The 17,138-nt window shown below is 43.0% G+C and overlaps 1 protein-coding gene across 1 annotated transcript in view; it reads left to right on the top strand.

Annotated features, from left to right (window-relative positions):
• Positions 1-613: 613 nt before the first annotated feature.
• The window catches only part of LOC118285019 (astrotactin-2-like), a 220,383-nt gene continuing 203,858 nt past the window's right edge, over positions 614-17,138 (top strand). Inside the window, exon 1 of the mRNA XM_035608297.2 lies at positions 614-1,395. Within this exon, the coding sequence (XP_035464190.1) occupies positions 957-1,395 (439 nt within the window). The 5' untranslated portion in view covers positions 614-956. The remainder of the gene's footprint in view (positions 1,396-17,138) is intronic.

Below are 17,138 nucleotides of genomic sequence, written 5' to 3'. Positions count from 1 at the left end.
TAGATGGATCTTGAGGTGAAATTGTTAACAGGTACTGATGAAGTCCAAAAGGTCGTACTGTTTATGTGGTCGTATGGGAACCCCCCCCCCCCCCCCCCCCCCCCCCTCATATGGCCAAAGAGGCCCTACTGTATTTTCACTTGTTTCTGTCTGTTTATCTGTTTATTTGTCAGCAGGATTACGTAAACATTTGACACCAAACCTGGTGCAGGAATGGAGCATAGGTCAAAGAAGAAACAATAACATATTTTTGCGGGTATCCGGTTAAAGGGGCCGTTTAAAAAAAACAACAACAACACTTTCCTTAACATTGTGAGAGAGATGGACATTTTCATCAATGTCTAGGGAATAATGAAAATTGATCTCGATGGTAAAAATCAGACACATTTTTCTATTACAAGAGCTAGAAGGACGTGATTTGTTTCGGCCCTGCTGGAGCTATGTGCCACTCTAGAACTGAAGAACTTATTTTATCCACAAATATGTTATTGATATTGATAGGAATATTAAAACTACTACTACTGACAACACTAATGAGACGTCCAAACGACGTGATTGAAGCCACCAGGGTGCTGCTGTGACGCTTTCAGAATCGACTCCCCATCAGACCACACGGAGCATTCTGGATGTCACAAACGAAGCCACAGAGAGGACGCGCGAGGACCAGCATCGCCGCCTCCACCTCATATCCGTCTCTCTTTCTTTTCTTTTTTTTCTTTTGGCTGGCAAAAGACACGTGCTCCGTCCGTGTTCAAGTGATTTGCTGTGGATGGTGTGCGAAGGGAGCCGAGGGATGTCGTCCTCGCCACACCTGTGCTGCCGCCTCCTGGACGGACGCGACTCCTTTGCGCAGCGACTGCACCGGCAGTGAGCGGACGCGCTGCTGAGCCGCGCTCCGAGCGAGGGGAGCGCACACACACACACACACACACACACACACACACGCGGGCAGCGGGATGGCGAGGACAGTGCCGGCGCGCCTCGGCGCCCTCGTCGCGCTGCTCTCGCTGCTGGCCGGCGCCGCGTGCGTCCTGGGGACCCGAGGAGGGGCCGCGCCGTCGGCCGACGAGGAGCGGGCGGCGAAGGAGGGCGCCGACGCGGAGGCGCCGTGCGAGGCGAAAGCCGTCACCGTGTCCACGCTGCCCGTGCTCCGGGAGAACGAGTTCAGCTTCACCGGCGCGGCCGCGGGCAACGCGGCGGCCGGAGCGGGGGGAGCCGCCGGAGCAGGCGGCGGAGGAGGAGGAGGAGGAGGACCCGGAGGAGGAACCGGAGGAGGAGCAGGAGGAGGAGGAGGGGGGGAATCCCGACTCCTATTATTCGTTAGGACAGACCTACCTGGGCGCATTTCCGTAATGGATGATCTCGACAACACCGCGCTCCCCTACTTCACACTCGGTAAGAGCCGCCGTGGCACCGCGATGCCCCCCCACGTCCTGCACATTGGTGCGCAGAGGGACCATGGTGCACCCTGGTCGGCTGTCTCTTTGAGCCCAAACCATGCTTCCTGCTCTCTGGTGTGCAATCACCTGTCCGTGCTTCCAGCACCTTGTTCGGGTTCCATTGTAACTGCAATGTGCAGCCAATATGAAACCAATAACCCAACTTAAACGATGGAGCTGGATTTTATTTTGCCATATGTTTGGGTTTTTTTGTTTTGTTATTTTGAACTCAAACCACTGCAGCTTTGTGTGTGTGTGTGTGTGTGTGTGTGTGTGTGTCCAGGACCACTGAAGTTCAACTTGACATGTAACTCACTCTCCCTCGCCTCGTCTCCTTCTGTCTGGTTTTCCCATTTTGCGGTTTTAATGTGATTATGGCTTTGAATTTCACGCTTGTACAAAGTACGGTGGCCCAATCAAGGGCATGCAACTAAGCCCTGCAAAAGCTTGGCGTGAAATTGGTATTTTTATTCGCAACGTATTCATTCCCACGTGCAAGGCTGGTGGTATTGTCTAAGTTTCACTGAGGGGAGATGTTTGACTGGAGCATCACTGTCAACATTTGGCCGTGGCGGCTTTTTAGGGGAACCTTACAAATATCCTCCTGTGTGTGTGTGTGTGTGTGTGTGTGTGTGTGTGTTCGTTCAGTTACGTGTGCCCTAGTGAATCATAACAGCACAACACTTGTGTCTGACGGGTCATTTGAAGTTCTCCCTGAAAGCTGTTCACTTCAAAAACGATCTGGGGAATAGCGTCACTCTGCCTCACGACGGACAAAGGGATATTTGTAAGAGGAGCAGACGATGCAGGAAGGGGAGCTTGCTTCCATGGAACGACGTGGAAACGATGGGTGCTCTCATACAGTAGTTTGCCCCTTTGATGCGTGAGCCGAGCAACTGCTTTCTGAGTGGCACACACACACGCACGCACACACACACACACACACACACACACACACACACACACACACACACACACACACACACACACACACTCACACTCTCACACTCTTTGTTTTGTTGACTACAGTGGGCCACGCCAGGTTGGCTATAAACGCACGAGTGCTGTATGTTTTTCCCGTCAGTTCAGGGTTACTGCATCGGCCCGGTATGATAGAAAACCTGTTGGAAGACTCGTCGGAGGTGATTGATGTGAGGGTATGGAGGAAATCCACGATAATGTCTCATTACTTCAAATTTTTTCAGACACTGGTTTGCTATCTTCCTCTTTTTGTTTTTGCGCGTCGCCTGCTCTCAATCTCATCCTCTGTGTGGAGAGTGCCAACCAAACTGGCTGCGTGGAGCGCAGGCAGGCAGGCAGGCAGGCTGAGGGCCGAGGGCCTAGGGCTGGAGCATTAAGCTAGTAAATCACTTTCTATTCTCATTAAGGACAGCCGTTGACTGGTGAGAAAGGCCTCTCTGTCCTCCCAGTCGGCCAGCTTGCAAATTTGCTGCTTCACCCTTCCAGTGCATCACTGCGTGCTGTGGCGGGCGGACGAGGAATGGAGCTGTAATAGTTCCACGTGTGACAGCCACATCGTGTTCTTTTAAAACACAGGTTTACATATAACAAATAGTTAAAAATGATCCCCAGGAAAATGTATTGAGCCAGATTATGGCGGGGTGACACAAGACTCGTCCCCCTCACGACGGCGTTAACAAGGCTTTTCAACACATTCAAATGTGCTTCGCCACAAGTGATGTATTCACTCAGTCCTCGAGCGAATTGGAAACGTGTTCCTTCAGGCCACTGACAACACTGCGAAAGTGAACGCATCAAAGTATAGTAGCATCGGCAATAACTTGATGTTCTCGCCACAAAACTGACATTTACCACATAAAGAAATCAATAACATGAAGAAAAGCACCAGTGACAAGACCCCATAGGTGTCTCAGACACGACCTCTGGAAAACGTCCACAGGACCGGGTACGGACAGAATGTTCCGGAGTTTGCCGTTCACGTATGGCGAGCGCAGCGGGAGATTGTCAAGGGGCCCGATGTTCGCGACAGCAGCGACGTCTCCGGAACATTCCGAGGCGTCTGGGCAGAGCAGCAGGAGGCAGGACATGATGAGAGTCCTGCTGCGGAAAGCAGAGTTTGTTGTTTACAGTCATCAACAAGAGTTTTCCTGCGGTATTCTCACATGGGTTCCACGCAGACACTCTCTGAAAAGGGGACCGGCAGCCAGAGTTCCGCACAACGTCCGGCGAAAACATTTCCAGACTTCAGGGCGTGTCTGGAAGCAGCTTATGTTTCATTCCCTGTGTTTCCTTTTTTGACCATACTTGCATTACTGTCCGATTTCTCAATCTGTCGTCTTTGAGGTCACGTCTTTTTTCTCTAATTTATCTGAACCTTCATAAGTTTACTGATTTTCATAAACCAGACATGTTGTCGGCCAGGAAATGGTGCAGTACTCAAAAGCAAACAAACTAAACCCTATGTGCCCCTTGGGTTTTGTATCAACTCTTGTTTTTTTTAACAACATGCTGATGTCGTAAGAGACCTGCTGGGTGTGCGTCATGACACAACCACACCGGAAGATGATGATGAATATTATCAGAAATGCATTTTGATGCTCAAAGAAGCTCGAGCCGACTTGTAATGTAAACAAGTCATCATGGAAGATCTTTAACTTTTAAACTCACTGTAAACATTCTCCCTCCGACTCTGACACAAGAGAATAAACACATTCAATGTTTAGTCGTAACCACTCAGTACATTTTGACCTTTTCATTCTTAAAAATAACTCTATTGCCATTTTCATTCACATAATCTTTTCTTTCTTCTTCTTTCCATATTGCTTTACGCTGTATAACTGGTGAGTCATCGGTCGGTGTTTAACGCTGTGCTGCACTTGACTGACCTGTAAAGGCGCTAACCTTGCTTTAGGACCTTTCGCTGGAACATACCAGCTGTGTTTCGGTCCTTATTCATGAACGCATTCACCCACTATTTTTTTACAGTTGGGGAAAAAATATTATCCCACAGAGATTTAAAAAAAAAAAAAAAACTTTATTAGCCGACTGGCACCCAAACCATGATGAGCGTAGTCTCGTGTCTCTTTTTAACCACACTGTCAGATGTACGAGTATAAATGTCCGACTAACTGACTGAAGCTGCTTCTACACTTTCAGACATGGATCAAAGTCCGGACATTTTCCTGAAACCTCTCCCCAGGGGGCTGCACGTGAGAACGCAAATGTTCAATGCCAATGTTCCTCTGGACGTGGTTTTCGGAACTCTTCCTGTCCTGTAGAATTTCTGGAGAATGTCACAGGGGGCCCGTCCCCTGAGGATTCAGTGCGAGGGAGCGGGCGTGTTGATGACTGTAAACGAAAAACACCGCTTTCCGCTGCGGCACCCTGGTCATGTCCGACCGCCTGCACGCTCCACTCAGACGCCACAGAATGTTCGGGAGCCTTTTCTCCTGCTGTGTTCGTCATGTGTGGACGGCGAACTCCAGAGAACGTCAGAGAAACGCTCCGTGGACACTTTCAGGAGTTCATGTCGGAAAACGGCAATGGTTATGAAGCAATACCACTGGTCAGGCGAATGCCCCGTGACTGAGGGGTCATTGGTCGATTGTTGGACTTTTGCCACTGGCTGTTGCGCTTTCAAAAAGAATTGTCTCCAACTGTTCCGATTACATCTTCAGGGGAACTTTTTTAACAGCCGGCGTTGCTAACTTTACCGACACTGGAGACCTCTCAGTGACCTCTTTAAACAAAGTGTGAACTATTTTCTATAGAAGAGAGTTGCCAGAGTTGTCCCACGAGGTTGGGCTTCCCCCTCCGGAGGCACACCTCTCTGTGTGGTAGCTGACATAGATGTGAATACGTTTCTGACTCTCTCTCTGAGTGATGATTGTACAGGTAAACGTAGCCTGAAATCCTAACATGACCATTGTCTTTATCTTATGTGTACAATTGTGTTGGACGGCAAACAATTAGGCTTTCAGCAGTGCGGAGCAGCAGATTGCAAACGGCTCGGAAGGGCCCAAGTGGCATGTAGTAGGGCCTCACTCCCGTCACTATTTAGGACCTGTCCCATTGTCTAACAACTGAAACAGAGAAGCGTAGATGAGAACAGCGCGACAACGCAATGATGTATTACATCATCTGTTGACATTCGGCAGCAACTATTAGTCAAACATACGTTTCGATAAACTATTTAACCCTAGCCCTTATATTTGAAGAAGCCCCCCTCCCTTATGCTTTGTTAGCTTGCCTTGCAGAGTTTGCATTAAAGCTCCTCTTTGTTTTTCTGTTTTCTATTCCGCACAAACCGTCTTGACGGCTGCAGTAGTTTTTGGCCATGTTCGTTTCTCCTGTCCGTGCAGTAGCATTTAATATCACAGGGCATCAGGTGTCCAAAGTTTTGGCACATTGATCATTCAGCCATATACCAGGTTCTGACCTAGTCTTGTTGAACAGACGTCAGAGGTTAGGGAACGGGGCAAAGGACAGCAAGTCTCCTTCTTGTTGTGGCCTGTCCGCTCGGCTTTGATTTATTACCGCATGTGTCATACGGAGAATGAGTGAGCGGAAAGGGCACCACAGGGGAAATAAACATAGCTTTTTTTCCCCTCTAACCCTCTTTTACTGTTTCATTTTCTTATTATTTTCCTCATGTGCTTAAAAAAAAGAATAATACTGTGAGAGATATAAATGTAATCGGTATCACACAGCCTATATACCTGCCTGTGCCTTTGGTGTAATGTGCATCGGATTTGCTGATATGTTTTATTGTGTATTGTCTGGGTGCGTGCTGGGAAAAGGTATTGTGTTTAAACTACATTCGAGGAATTAAGTGTTTCACTTATGAGCTTTCGGGGCTCTCACTTTAAAAATAGGGTGTTTTTCCGTGTGCAGGAAGGGTCGGCAACGCAAGTTGTTGCATCACGCTTTTTTCAAACAAATTCTAGGGAGAGAATTCTATGCTGCTACGCTTTGTCACACAAGACAATTTTCTTTGCCCGTTTTAAGTGATGTGGGACTGGGTGGAAATCAATACGTTTAGCAACATGGCTGACTCGGTAAACACCTCATTAAGACTTCACCTTTTGGAAAAACCTTCAGGCGCCTAGCGCAGTGTCGAAAACATTTGAAATATCTCCTTGTACTTTATCGTCTCTGTCCATTGTGTTGGACTAAATCTTTGTACTGCTCATTTTCTCACAGCATCTCAATCTTTGTTGCGCATCTAATTGAACTCTGACATGTCAACCAGCCCTTTCCGTTGTTCATTCTCCCCTCTCTGCGCTGCTGTATCTTTCCAAGCAGGAGTTACAGCAAACCCCGGTCGCTTAGAGGTGGGAGATTAAAGACAACAGTAGTAAAGTGAAAAAAAAAAAATGCTTGTACTGGAGCACTCTGTTCCCTGTGGCACAAAACATGTACACACTACACCGCGTCTCAGTCTTATGTCAGGGGCTGAGCTTAGCACTGCAGGACAAGCAATGAAGAGGGGTCAAAGGGTCAGCAGGAGTAGTGGGAGTTATTACCCTGCGCGCTGGCATAGCCGGGAGCTGGGTATTGTTTTCACATCTGCGCGTGTATGTGTGTGTGGACAAAATTACTCTAAAAGACACGGGCAGAATTTCACCAAACTCGATGGGGAAATTACTTGGGAGGGTATCTCGAGATGATTAACTTTTGGAGCTGATTGGTCATGTGGGGCGCGGGGGGGAGGCACATGCAAAATTAATGCTTGTACAGAGCCATGGCTGGTGTTAAGCTGAGATCTGCCTGCTGCTGAGAATTGTACACTTATCGCGTGAATGTGCACAGCGACGTGTACTGTACACAGTTGATGCTGAATTCTGGTGTTGCTCCCGGTTACAAGCGCGCAAACGCGGGGCATAGAAAGCTGCACAAAGCTCTACATTGAAGCAATGGCCATAAAACCCTAAGTTAGAGATCTTTTACGTGCAAAAAAAGTTGCATTATCATGAAACTGTGGTGGGAAACATATATTATATTTAGTCCTGTACAGTATGTATAGTAGCCTATATAAGAGCCTATATTGGAGAGCTGTGATCAAGGTGTGTGTTTTGTGTTGCATGAAAAGAAAAAAAGAAAATTAATTTTGCTACTGATATATTGAGGGTGTTAAGAGACCACAGTGAATAGGATCCATGATGGAGCTTGTGCAGACAATCAAATGGTGTATTTATTATCATTTGACCTCCTATAATAGACCTACAGGAGGCTCTCTTTTAAAAATGAATGCTGTACGACAAGCTGTCTCATTTGTAGTGTGAATTATTTCGATGACCGCAGTCTTCATATGTTATGCCCTACCACAACTCTCGCAGTCTTGTCTTGTCTTTTTGTTTTTTTCATTCCCAGTGAAATGTCTTTGGCATCATGTTGTGAAGAGTTTGCGAACCAAACACTGACTTTAGAGAGGGACGTTTGTTTTTTTTAAAATTTTACCTGAAGGCCACCGTAGGCGGTGGCCTTCCATGCTTGGAAGGAGAGGAAGCGGGAGGTGAGGGGCATTGAGTTGGCTGGAATATGAATTAAACAAAAGATGTCTGGCAAATTAACAGAAAAGCCAACACAAATTGTCTCTGTGAGAACAGCTTCAATGGTTCTTTGCATCCATTTGGTTTCCTACCCTTCAGTGACACATTTGTACTGTATATGGAAGCTTTCAAATAATACTTGGTTGTTCAATACCAATATTTGACTATTTGTTCCTTTTATTCATTTACTGTCAAGCAATGCTGTTTTTGAACTGACAGATTTGTGAACAGTGTTTGGTAGGACAGTCAGGGTAACACTAGCTTTCACGTAATGTATTATCACAAGACCTCTGTGCAAATGCTTGTTAACTAGACTCATTTTACAAGAAAGTTTTTTTTGATCAAACAAACAATATACGTATTAAAGGTGCATCACCTCATCCAATACGAGTGCTCCCATGGAAATCTTATCTGTCAGGCAGCGAGTGAGGAATCATGCTCATTTAGCTTAACAGTGAAGGCCTAAGTGACGGCTCTAAAAGGCTGAATGAATTGTGGCCAGCGACCCGTGCTCGTTGCTCTTCTTTGCGGAAACCTTACTTTGGGATGCTTTGTCGAACCACCAGTGTCTGTACTCTTTGCCTCATGCCAGTGGTGGACAGCTTTGATCTCAGATAATCATTTGATCATTACCATTGCCGAGAGGCACATTGTAGTTGTTTTTCTTTGACGGAATGAACAAAGAAGTTTATGTTAATACCCGTAATGAATGCACACGCTCCGTTTTACTTGCCTTTTTCCCCATTGATGTATGCAAAGCAGCAACGTGCACAATTGTTCGTACGTGTTCCCTGTTTAATAATTGGCAAAGAAGATCAAAGATAATGTTTGGCTAATGGCTTTATGGCAAATTCAATAGCTCTAGGTTTTGCTGTTCCCTTTTGTTTATTTACCGGCCATTGTGGGTTTTAAATATGACTCGGCCAAGATGCAATCTCTTTGGAAACTCACTGTAAATAGGAATAAAGAAATGGGTTGATAAAGTGTTTGTCCTTCCTTATTCATAAACACGGTATGAGCGCTCTTTGCTTATAAATTGCTGGAGCTCGTATGAAAGAAACGGTTGAGGCTGATATTTAGAAATCTGAGCGGAGTACGCACGTTGATGAACGCGTCTCCAGTTTAAACCATCAGCATCATACATGGGATCCCAACTATTAAGAGTTAGGGCGTTTGATTGTGAAATTCTGCTGCTGTGATGGATTTTCTACTAATCTCTGCCACAGTACTTGTAATGTACCGTAGTTCATCAACCTGGTTATGTGTCCCACCCCAGCATTCTTTTTATGTCGCTGTACCTCAACAACTCAGAGAGAACTTATCGTAATATGTAAAGCTGGACTAGTATCACAGCTTTGAGGGTGTATCTAACAAGGGAGCGTGTTGCAAGCAGATCCCCAAAAGATTCATAACCTTTCTACTTGTATACTGTAGAGGGGTTTTTCTTGTCTGTACACTGAATGCATAATGTGACACTGATTTATAAAAGCAATTCCATTTAGTTGCTCCTTTTGCTCCTTGGGCTCCTCTGGTGTGTCCCCTTCAACATAATAGAAGGCCCCATGTGACAAAAACTGTGTAATGTATTTGCTCTCTTAGTAAAACACGTTTTATAATGCAAGCCAGACATTTAGAGCTCAGGGATTCGGGGTGAAATCTATCAACTTGCACACGGTATCTTTAAATGCAGCCATGATATGTGTCTGTGCTGAATATTTCAAGGAGTTCCAGTTTGCCAACGTATCCTTCAGGTCATCATCAGTCCACAAAATAGCAATTTCATCAAACAACTTCAGTTCACAGCGGGAGAAACAAACATGACCTTTAAAACAAAGCTCCGGTTTGATTGAATAAATGACAGGAAATGGAAGGGCAGTTTTTCCATCAAATGTTAATTGGATAAAGACACAGCATTGAAACCAAATTTAAAAAAGAGTAGAAACTAAGTCTTTCACTGGGTTTCTATAACTGATTAACAAATGTCTGCATCTCTTTAACATCCAGTAATTTGGATGTACCTGATCATTTTCTCAGCAAAATGGAGGCGGTGTTCTAAAAGGTTTAATGAATTAAATTTCCATCATTCTGTTACGTGATTTGTTTTGTGGAGTTCATGGAGAGTTCAGCAGTCTGGGTTGAATTCTTTTTTTCTTCTCTCCGCCGCTCATCTATCAGAATGTGGTATTTTTCCTCTCCAGGTATTTCATTATTTAAGTTGGGCAGATCGATACTGATGTGCACCGCTCCCACGTTTAATTTGGAGAATCGATCAGCACATATAGATATTGATACCAAGTGGTTATGTTGTAACAAGAAGTTTCAACATAACCCCCTCTTACAGAGTCCTGTATGAGACAATATATGTTGTGATTTGGCACTATACAAATACAATTGAATTTCATTGAATTGCTCCATATTTAATCATATTTAATGACAGTAAATTTTTTTTGTATTCGTAAATGAATTGTGGGATAGTAGTAGATAGGTATGGATGGTAGTTACACAGGAATTATGCTTTTTGTTCATTTGCTTCTCAAAAAAGTGATAACCACCCCTAACTGCAAACAGAAGACAAGAGAGAAGACAATAGAGAAGTATGAAGTCCACCCCTGACTTTGCAAACTAAATGAAACATAGAAAGAGGCCTGGGGAGCAAACTGTATTTGTGTGTGGAATGGACCCTGGCGTTTGCTTCTCGTGTGTGTGTGTGTGTGTGTGTGTGTGTGTGTGTGTGTGTGTGTGTGTGTGTGTGTGTGTGTGTGTGTGTGTGTGTGTGTGTGTGTGTGTGTGTGTGTGTGTGTGTGTGTGTGTGTGTGTGTGTGTGTGTGTGTGTGTGTGTGTGTGTGTGTGTGTGTGTGTGTGCGCACATTTGAAATTCTGCAGGGAAGCCGCTGCATTGCTCAGAAATGTTTGCCCTTGTGTGATTGCTATCAGGGTGCTCAAGAGAAGGTGGAGCTCCCTGTGCCCGGGCAAAGCCCCTGCAGGAGTTGTGTGCGAGGTCTGACTTATCTCGTGAGAGTTGTAATGAAAACGCTGCTCACCTGACGCAGATACCCCGGCTGCCATTCGGTTTGCACACTGCTCTGCGCCAACTCTCTGTGTGACACATTAGAAGAGCAGCTTTTGATGAAAGGCAATGCTGCATACATCTTACAGAGTACTGTATGAAGCTGCTGGAATTCTTTTTTGTAGATTCTTTATGGATAAGCTAACTTTTTACAATGGTTTTCATGCATAATTAATTTAGTGCATATTTAAGGATCAGTAAGTCATCGGCACACACACATTTATTTTCATCTCTTCACTTCTTTCCAATAACAGAAATGGCAACAAAGACCAATTCAATCTTCACCAATTAAAGAGTTGGCCAAAAGTAGGCTGTAAAGTTTTGCCCTCCATTTTATAGCCTCATTTGTTCGTTCTTTTCCTCTTCGCAGCTTTAGCAGGGGTTTATGTTGAAATATTCCCCATGTTTTTTTTCAATAATATGGTATTCGTTGGAGTGGGTGATTTTGATTGCACAAAGTGTCTTTTTCGCCTAAGGAGGGGGAATTGCTTAAAATTATATTCATTATTTGAGCAAGTGCATGGTTGGGTTCATCAAATAGCGATCCGGAAAACACCACCTCGCTACTCGGCTATAATGAAGATTCGTGAGCAATGAGAGGGAATTGGGAGTCAGAATCAAAGTGTCAGTGAAATGCATGGTTTTCCTACAACCTGGCTCTCTGGAATTCACTCGCCCCCTTATTGTCGGCTTCAAACAACCCAATGGCCTGTAAATGTCCTCCTACTGGCTGACGGGTTAGATTTCCAGATCACAGACGGGATGAAAGCCCATTTGGGCCAAACTCTGTTTGGGCTTCAGCGCTCTTCTTTTCTCCCTCTTGTCCTTGTTTCTTTCATACACACTCTGTACTGTTCACCAACCTGTGCTTTTATTCTGAACTTGTCATACACTGTTTCTTTTTCTTCTGCAAACAGAGGACTGTACTCTGTGTTTCAAAAGTTCTAGGATTCTGCATCGTTTTTTTGTAGTACAGCTCCAACAAAATGTGTTTTTCTTACCTTGTTGTCTCTGGAGAAGGGCATAGCTTTTGTCTGTAGCTCTGTAGTACCAGTTGTCTATATTAGTTCACTATCACCGTGGTAATGTAGTTAAATAGTCTGGACTAACCTAGTTAATGGAGTTATTGAAATCACATAAGGGTTTTATTTTGAGAACATGAGAAGGCAGTGTGTGTTTGAAAAGGGAAAAGGAGAGTCATTGTTCATATAAGCTGATCACAATGATGTTTAAGAACCATAAAATTTGATTCCCACTAGAATTTGCTCTGCACCTTGGAAACCTGCCAGCTCTGCACAGCTCACTACCGCCATATCCCCACGGTTCCTACACAAGACTTTAAACCTTTTATCAATGCTGGTGTGTTTGCACCTATTTGCATTCCCTCCAAGCTGTACAATCTCTGAGATTTTCCTTTCAGATAAAGAATTTGCACCATTAATCTCCCCTCGACTGATGGGATCCCTCCCACATTTTTTTTTTGTTAATGCTCGATTATAGACATCCATCCGAGTTCCTGCTGGAGTTGGCTTTATCTGCACAGGGACACATGTTATAAGTCTTTTTTCTTACCAGTTGTCAGCCTGGATAATATCAGCCCATTGATTCCAGACAAAATCCAAACACTTCCCCCACTCTAATCAGTAAGACGTGACAAAACATTCTGAACGACCTCAGGTAGTGTAGATGTTATGCTAAACCATTGTAGGTTTGTTAGATAATGGCGGAATTGCGCATGTTTTACAGAGAAATTAATATTTCTGAGAGCCACAAAGATGATCATACAAAGCAGTAGTTTGGCTGTCAGGGGTGCTCATTATAACATCTTTTTGAAATTTGTTTTCTTTTTTCTCGTCAGTGTTTTCAGTTTGGAAATTGCTGTTATCACAGTTATCATCCGTCTGCGTGGCTCATGGAGACATTTTGTGCAATCATCATACATATTTGAAGGATGCCGCAGACTGTGAGGTTTTAAAAATGATAATGTGCATTATGCATCCATTTCATGAACTCCCCATTTTCCAGCTACCATTTTAGAATATGTCTCAGTCCAATTTAATCTTCTTCTAAATGAATAGAGGTGCCTCCAGTACAACTATACACTTCTGATTAGCCTCAGGGTAAAATGGACATTTGGCCTCACACATTGTATGCTTATCCAGAGGCAGTTCATTGGTATGTCACGGCTGTATCCCTCTGGCCTCCACTCTGAAGCACAGCACACTGAGCATTTTTTTTTGTTCAGGTATTTTGTCTGGCTCTGGATTAGCTGTGATCTAACAGCAATTACCCTTAGAAGTTTAACACAACAGAGCATGTTCTCCCGGGGTCATATATACTAGCTAAGAGCATTGTCAAGGTGAGCAATTGGCACCTAAGAATCTGTCAGCCCTTTATTTTGTGGCACTTATGGTGCTTTTATTCTGTAAAATCTTCAAACATATTTTAAGGTCCGTCAATCATCGTCTTATTTATTTGGGAAGTGGACTGTTTGTTGGGGCTTTACTAATTAAAACAGATTTGATTAAGACTCAACACAAATACGATTTTAAGTAATGCAGCCATGCATAGACCCAGTGGTGATAAAAAAAGTGCTGATAGCTGACACAAATAGGCATGTAGACATATCCTCTTCCCATCTGTTTCACAGTTTTGCACATTCCCAAGGAAGACTGAAAAGCACATGCCACATGCCCGACTTTGATGTTAATGCCACCTCTTCTGAGTGAATAAATCACACTTCAAGCAAACGGGGAGAAAAACAGTGAGGCATCTCAGTAGCTGCATTTCAAAGTAGGGACGATGTAGATGAGGATTTCAGTTGAGGTAGGGTTCCTCCTCTAGTGGCAAATTAGGATTTTTTCCCCCGTTCCGGTTCCAGAAAAAGTAGGGCACTCTCAGAACCCTTTATTTTCTGAATGGTACCAGGCGATTAGATAACATTCAAACTTATATAGTTTATATGTACATCTCTAATCATACAACTACCTTTGCATGTAGGTAAATACCAAAAATTCTGTAGCAATGTCACATTCTCTTTATTTTCTTTTTGATAATCAATCAAAAAATGAATTTACATATTAATCAGTCATGAAAATAACTGCAATCCCTTGGTCAACATTGAGAAACCAACCACTGGTATTGACAAAAAAAAAGTGTTTAGGGGTGTGTCATTATCAGCTCTGACGTGTATGAGATCCTCAAAGGCAGCCACAAATCTGTGTGATGGCCAGGACTCTGATTTGATAATGATACCCACAGCCAAAGGGTAGAAAATATTTTTTGAATCTGCTTTTGTCATATTTGTGTACTCTTCATTTCTGTTGTAAGCTTTGAAATCACAACTTTGAAGATTACTTCTCCTTCAGACACACTCAATGGGAAAAGAGCAATGTGGCAACCTGGCAGTCCGCAACGTCTCTCATTTAGGATGAAAAGGCAATTCTTATCAAATATATATATATATTTATTTTTTACACATTCTACGTAATTTCTATACCTGCAACTAGATGAAGGAAACTGTCACACTCACTGGTCAAGCCGTGAACTTGAGCTGCAGTCCAAGCAAGGACGCAGCATGACTGTTTAAACATAATGGTCTGAGAACGATAGATTCATTGTTTTGTTTTGTTCGCCCCTGCACCCATGTTGGCCACAGTAATTGGTAAAACTTTTAATTTCAGAATAATATAAATTGGGGTGTATATTTTCTCATTTGGTACTTGCTACTACTACCTGTTGATGCTTAGGAGGGGAAAAAACAAACAAACTCTGGAAGTAGTTTTCTAATGTGCAAGTACATTTTCCACACGTCTGCTTATTTGTAGAAGAATGCACACAATATCATAAATGATCTCGGAACAGTGGAAGACGAGTCAATGGTAGCTTGACAAGCACACTTCTATCTGTCAAAAGTCCCTGGATTGTTCACAATTCACAGGCACATGCTCACACACCCCGCTGCTCTCCCCTCCGCTTGATAAAACCCAGCCTTTGTCACCAGGACAAAGTTGGAAATGACATAAATTATAGATGCAATGGCTGGTAGTCAAAATGTTTAGCACTGTTTACGAAAACTAAATACACAAGGTTATTTGAATTTAGGGAAATAGACATTTTGGTACAAGGGAAGCAAAGAGATTATTACATATTGCTGTGTGTGTGTGGTGTGCCTTCCAACCATTAGTCCAACAGTGTGATCACTGTTCTGTAACATGACCGCAATCAGGACAAATGCACTATTAACTCTGTAATGAGACAGCTCAACAAACACAATTAATGGGTCCATTCAAAATGGCACTCTCCAGCGATCAACATTTAGTTAGGCTTGTAACTATGGCTGTTGGAGTGGGGGAGAGTATAGTCTACTTTATCTGAAGTGAAGAAATGGATCTGGGGATAGATTTTTGTTATTTGTTACTTCAAGGCAACACTGCACCACAAACACTAGAACTCTCTCTAATGTAATTTTTAATTCTTCCCAAATTACCATGAAAAGTTGGTCATGAAATGTGCATTCCAGAATTCCATTATTTTATTTTCAAAATGTTTGGCCTAAAAGCTTTAATTGGATATGTCAACCATTTAGCATAGACGCTGGAGGATTTCTTGTCTTTGAAAAAAAACAAAAAACTCAGTCCCTTGATATGTAGTTTTATCTGAGGACATTATCGTAGAATAGATAGATAGATGGCTGTACTTTATTGATCCCAAACTGCGAAATTTCGGAAACAGCCTCTTTGGGTAATTACAACTGTGATTCTGACAGAAATGGTCACTGTATTCAATTCATAAAGAGCTCACCATAGCCGCCTAGCTCTGCTTTCAGGCAGGTGTTGTTCAATGTGTGATCCCTCGCTTCAGCATTAACAGTAAATACAGGCAACACCTTTGTTTATTAGTAATGTACTATACTGTATGTTTTCGTGCTACGTCTCTTATTTGTTTCTGTCTTGCAGAGGGAGCAACACATTTCTCATTAGCTTTCATCTAACTCCAAAATGATACAACCAATGGCAATATTTCTACCCAATAAATAAATATCCAAGTTATGACATATTCACAGTGACAGTTATTGTACGTATTGTTTATAATTAGTAAGAAAATCTGAAATTGGGTACTCATGTACTAGATTTGCTTGTGATATTTATTCTGCTTGTCCCTGTCGAGTTTCTAAATTAATGATATAACATTAATATAAAAGGTTGATGGTTGGAACCACAGTTAATATGAATTTAAATGCTAAAAGTTTAATATAAGTCCTTAACCTTAAACAATTTTTTTTTGCCATTATATGCACCATGTGTAATATAAACATTAGGGTCAATGATGAACTAAAGTTAAGGTAACAATAGTTGGAAGCCAGAAAATTCAACAAGAACAAAACTCTGACAACGACATGATGGATTCATTCCCTCTCGATTTCACTATTACATCTACTGATCTAATGGGATTTGCCAGACTGACTATTACGATGAAGTAGGCAAATGATTGTCAGGAAGTTGCCACTCATCAGTCATATTAATTGCATTTATATGTCATTATTACAGTCTCCTAATGGATGATAACTGCTTGCAGACGGGCTCTCCCCGCCTCCGCCTAATTGAGTTTGAGCCAATGTTTTTTCGCTCTGGATGTAAACTGCAACTTCAGTTTCCTGCTATCAACATGAAAAACATTGCTTCTTTTTGACCACTCATTGCTGTTTGTCAGTGAATGTGAACAGGGTTCTTAGTATCCAACCTATTGATCCAGTGACAGTTAAAGGTTACCCTGCTTAAGAAAGTCAACTCCTTATATGCAGGGATCAAACAACAAACATATTTTTAGTCAATTGTTTTTTTTTTTCTCTTCACCATAGTGATGCCTCCTCGACTAAACAAGGAAGCAGAATGCACTCTCTGTTATTCCAAGCTACCAGCAGTGAAAAATTTGAAGCATTCTTTGAAGGTCAACAGAAATTATGGCAAGACAGACTAATAGACTTTATGGATGAGAAAACTAATCAAATCCAAAAGTTGCATATTAAAAACAATTTCGGCATTTTGTTGGCGTCTCAAAGCCATGAGTAATTGTGTTTTTCCATTATGCCATTTTGCC

The sequence above is a fragment of the Scophthalmus maximus genome, chromosome 20 (genome assembly GCF_022379125.1).
Source record: "Scophthalmus maximus strain ysfricsl-2021 chromosome 20, ASM2237912v1, whole genome shotgun sequence".
In the NCBI taxonomy this organism is placed as follows: Eukaryota; Metazoa; Chordata; class Actinopteri; order Pleuronectiformes; family Scophthalmidae; genus Scophthalmus; species Scophthalmus maximus.
This window is presented reverse-complemented; position numbering and strand designations above follow the sequence as displayed.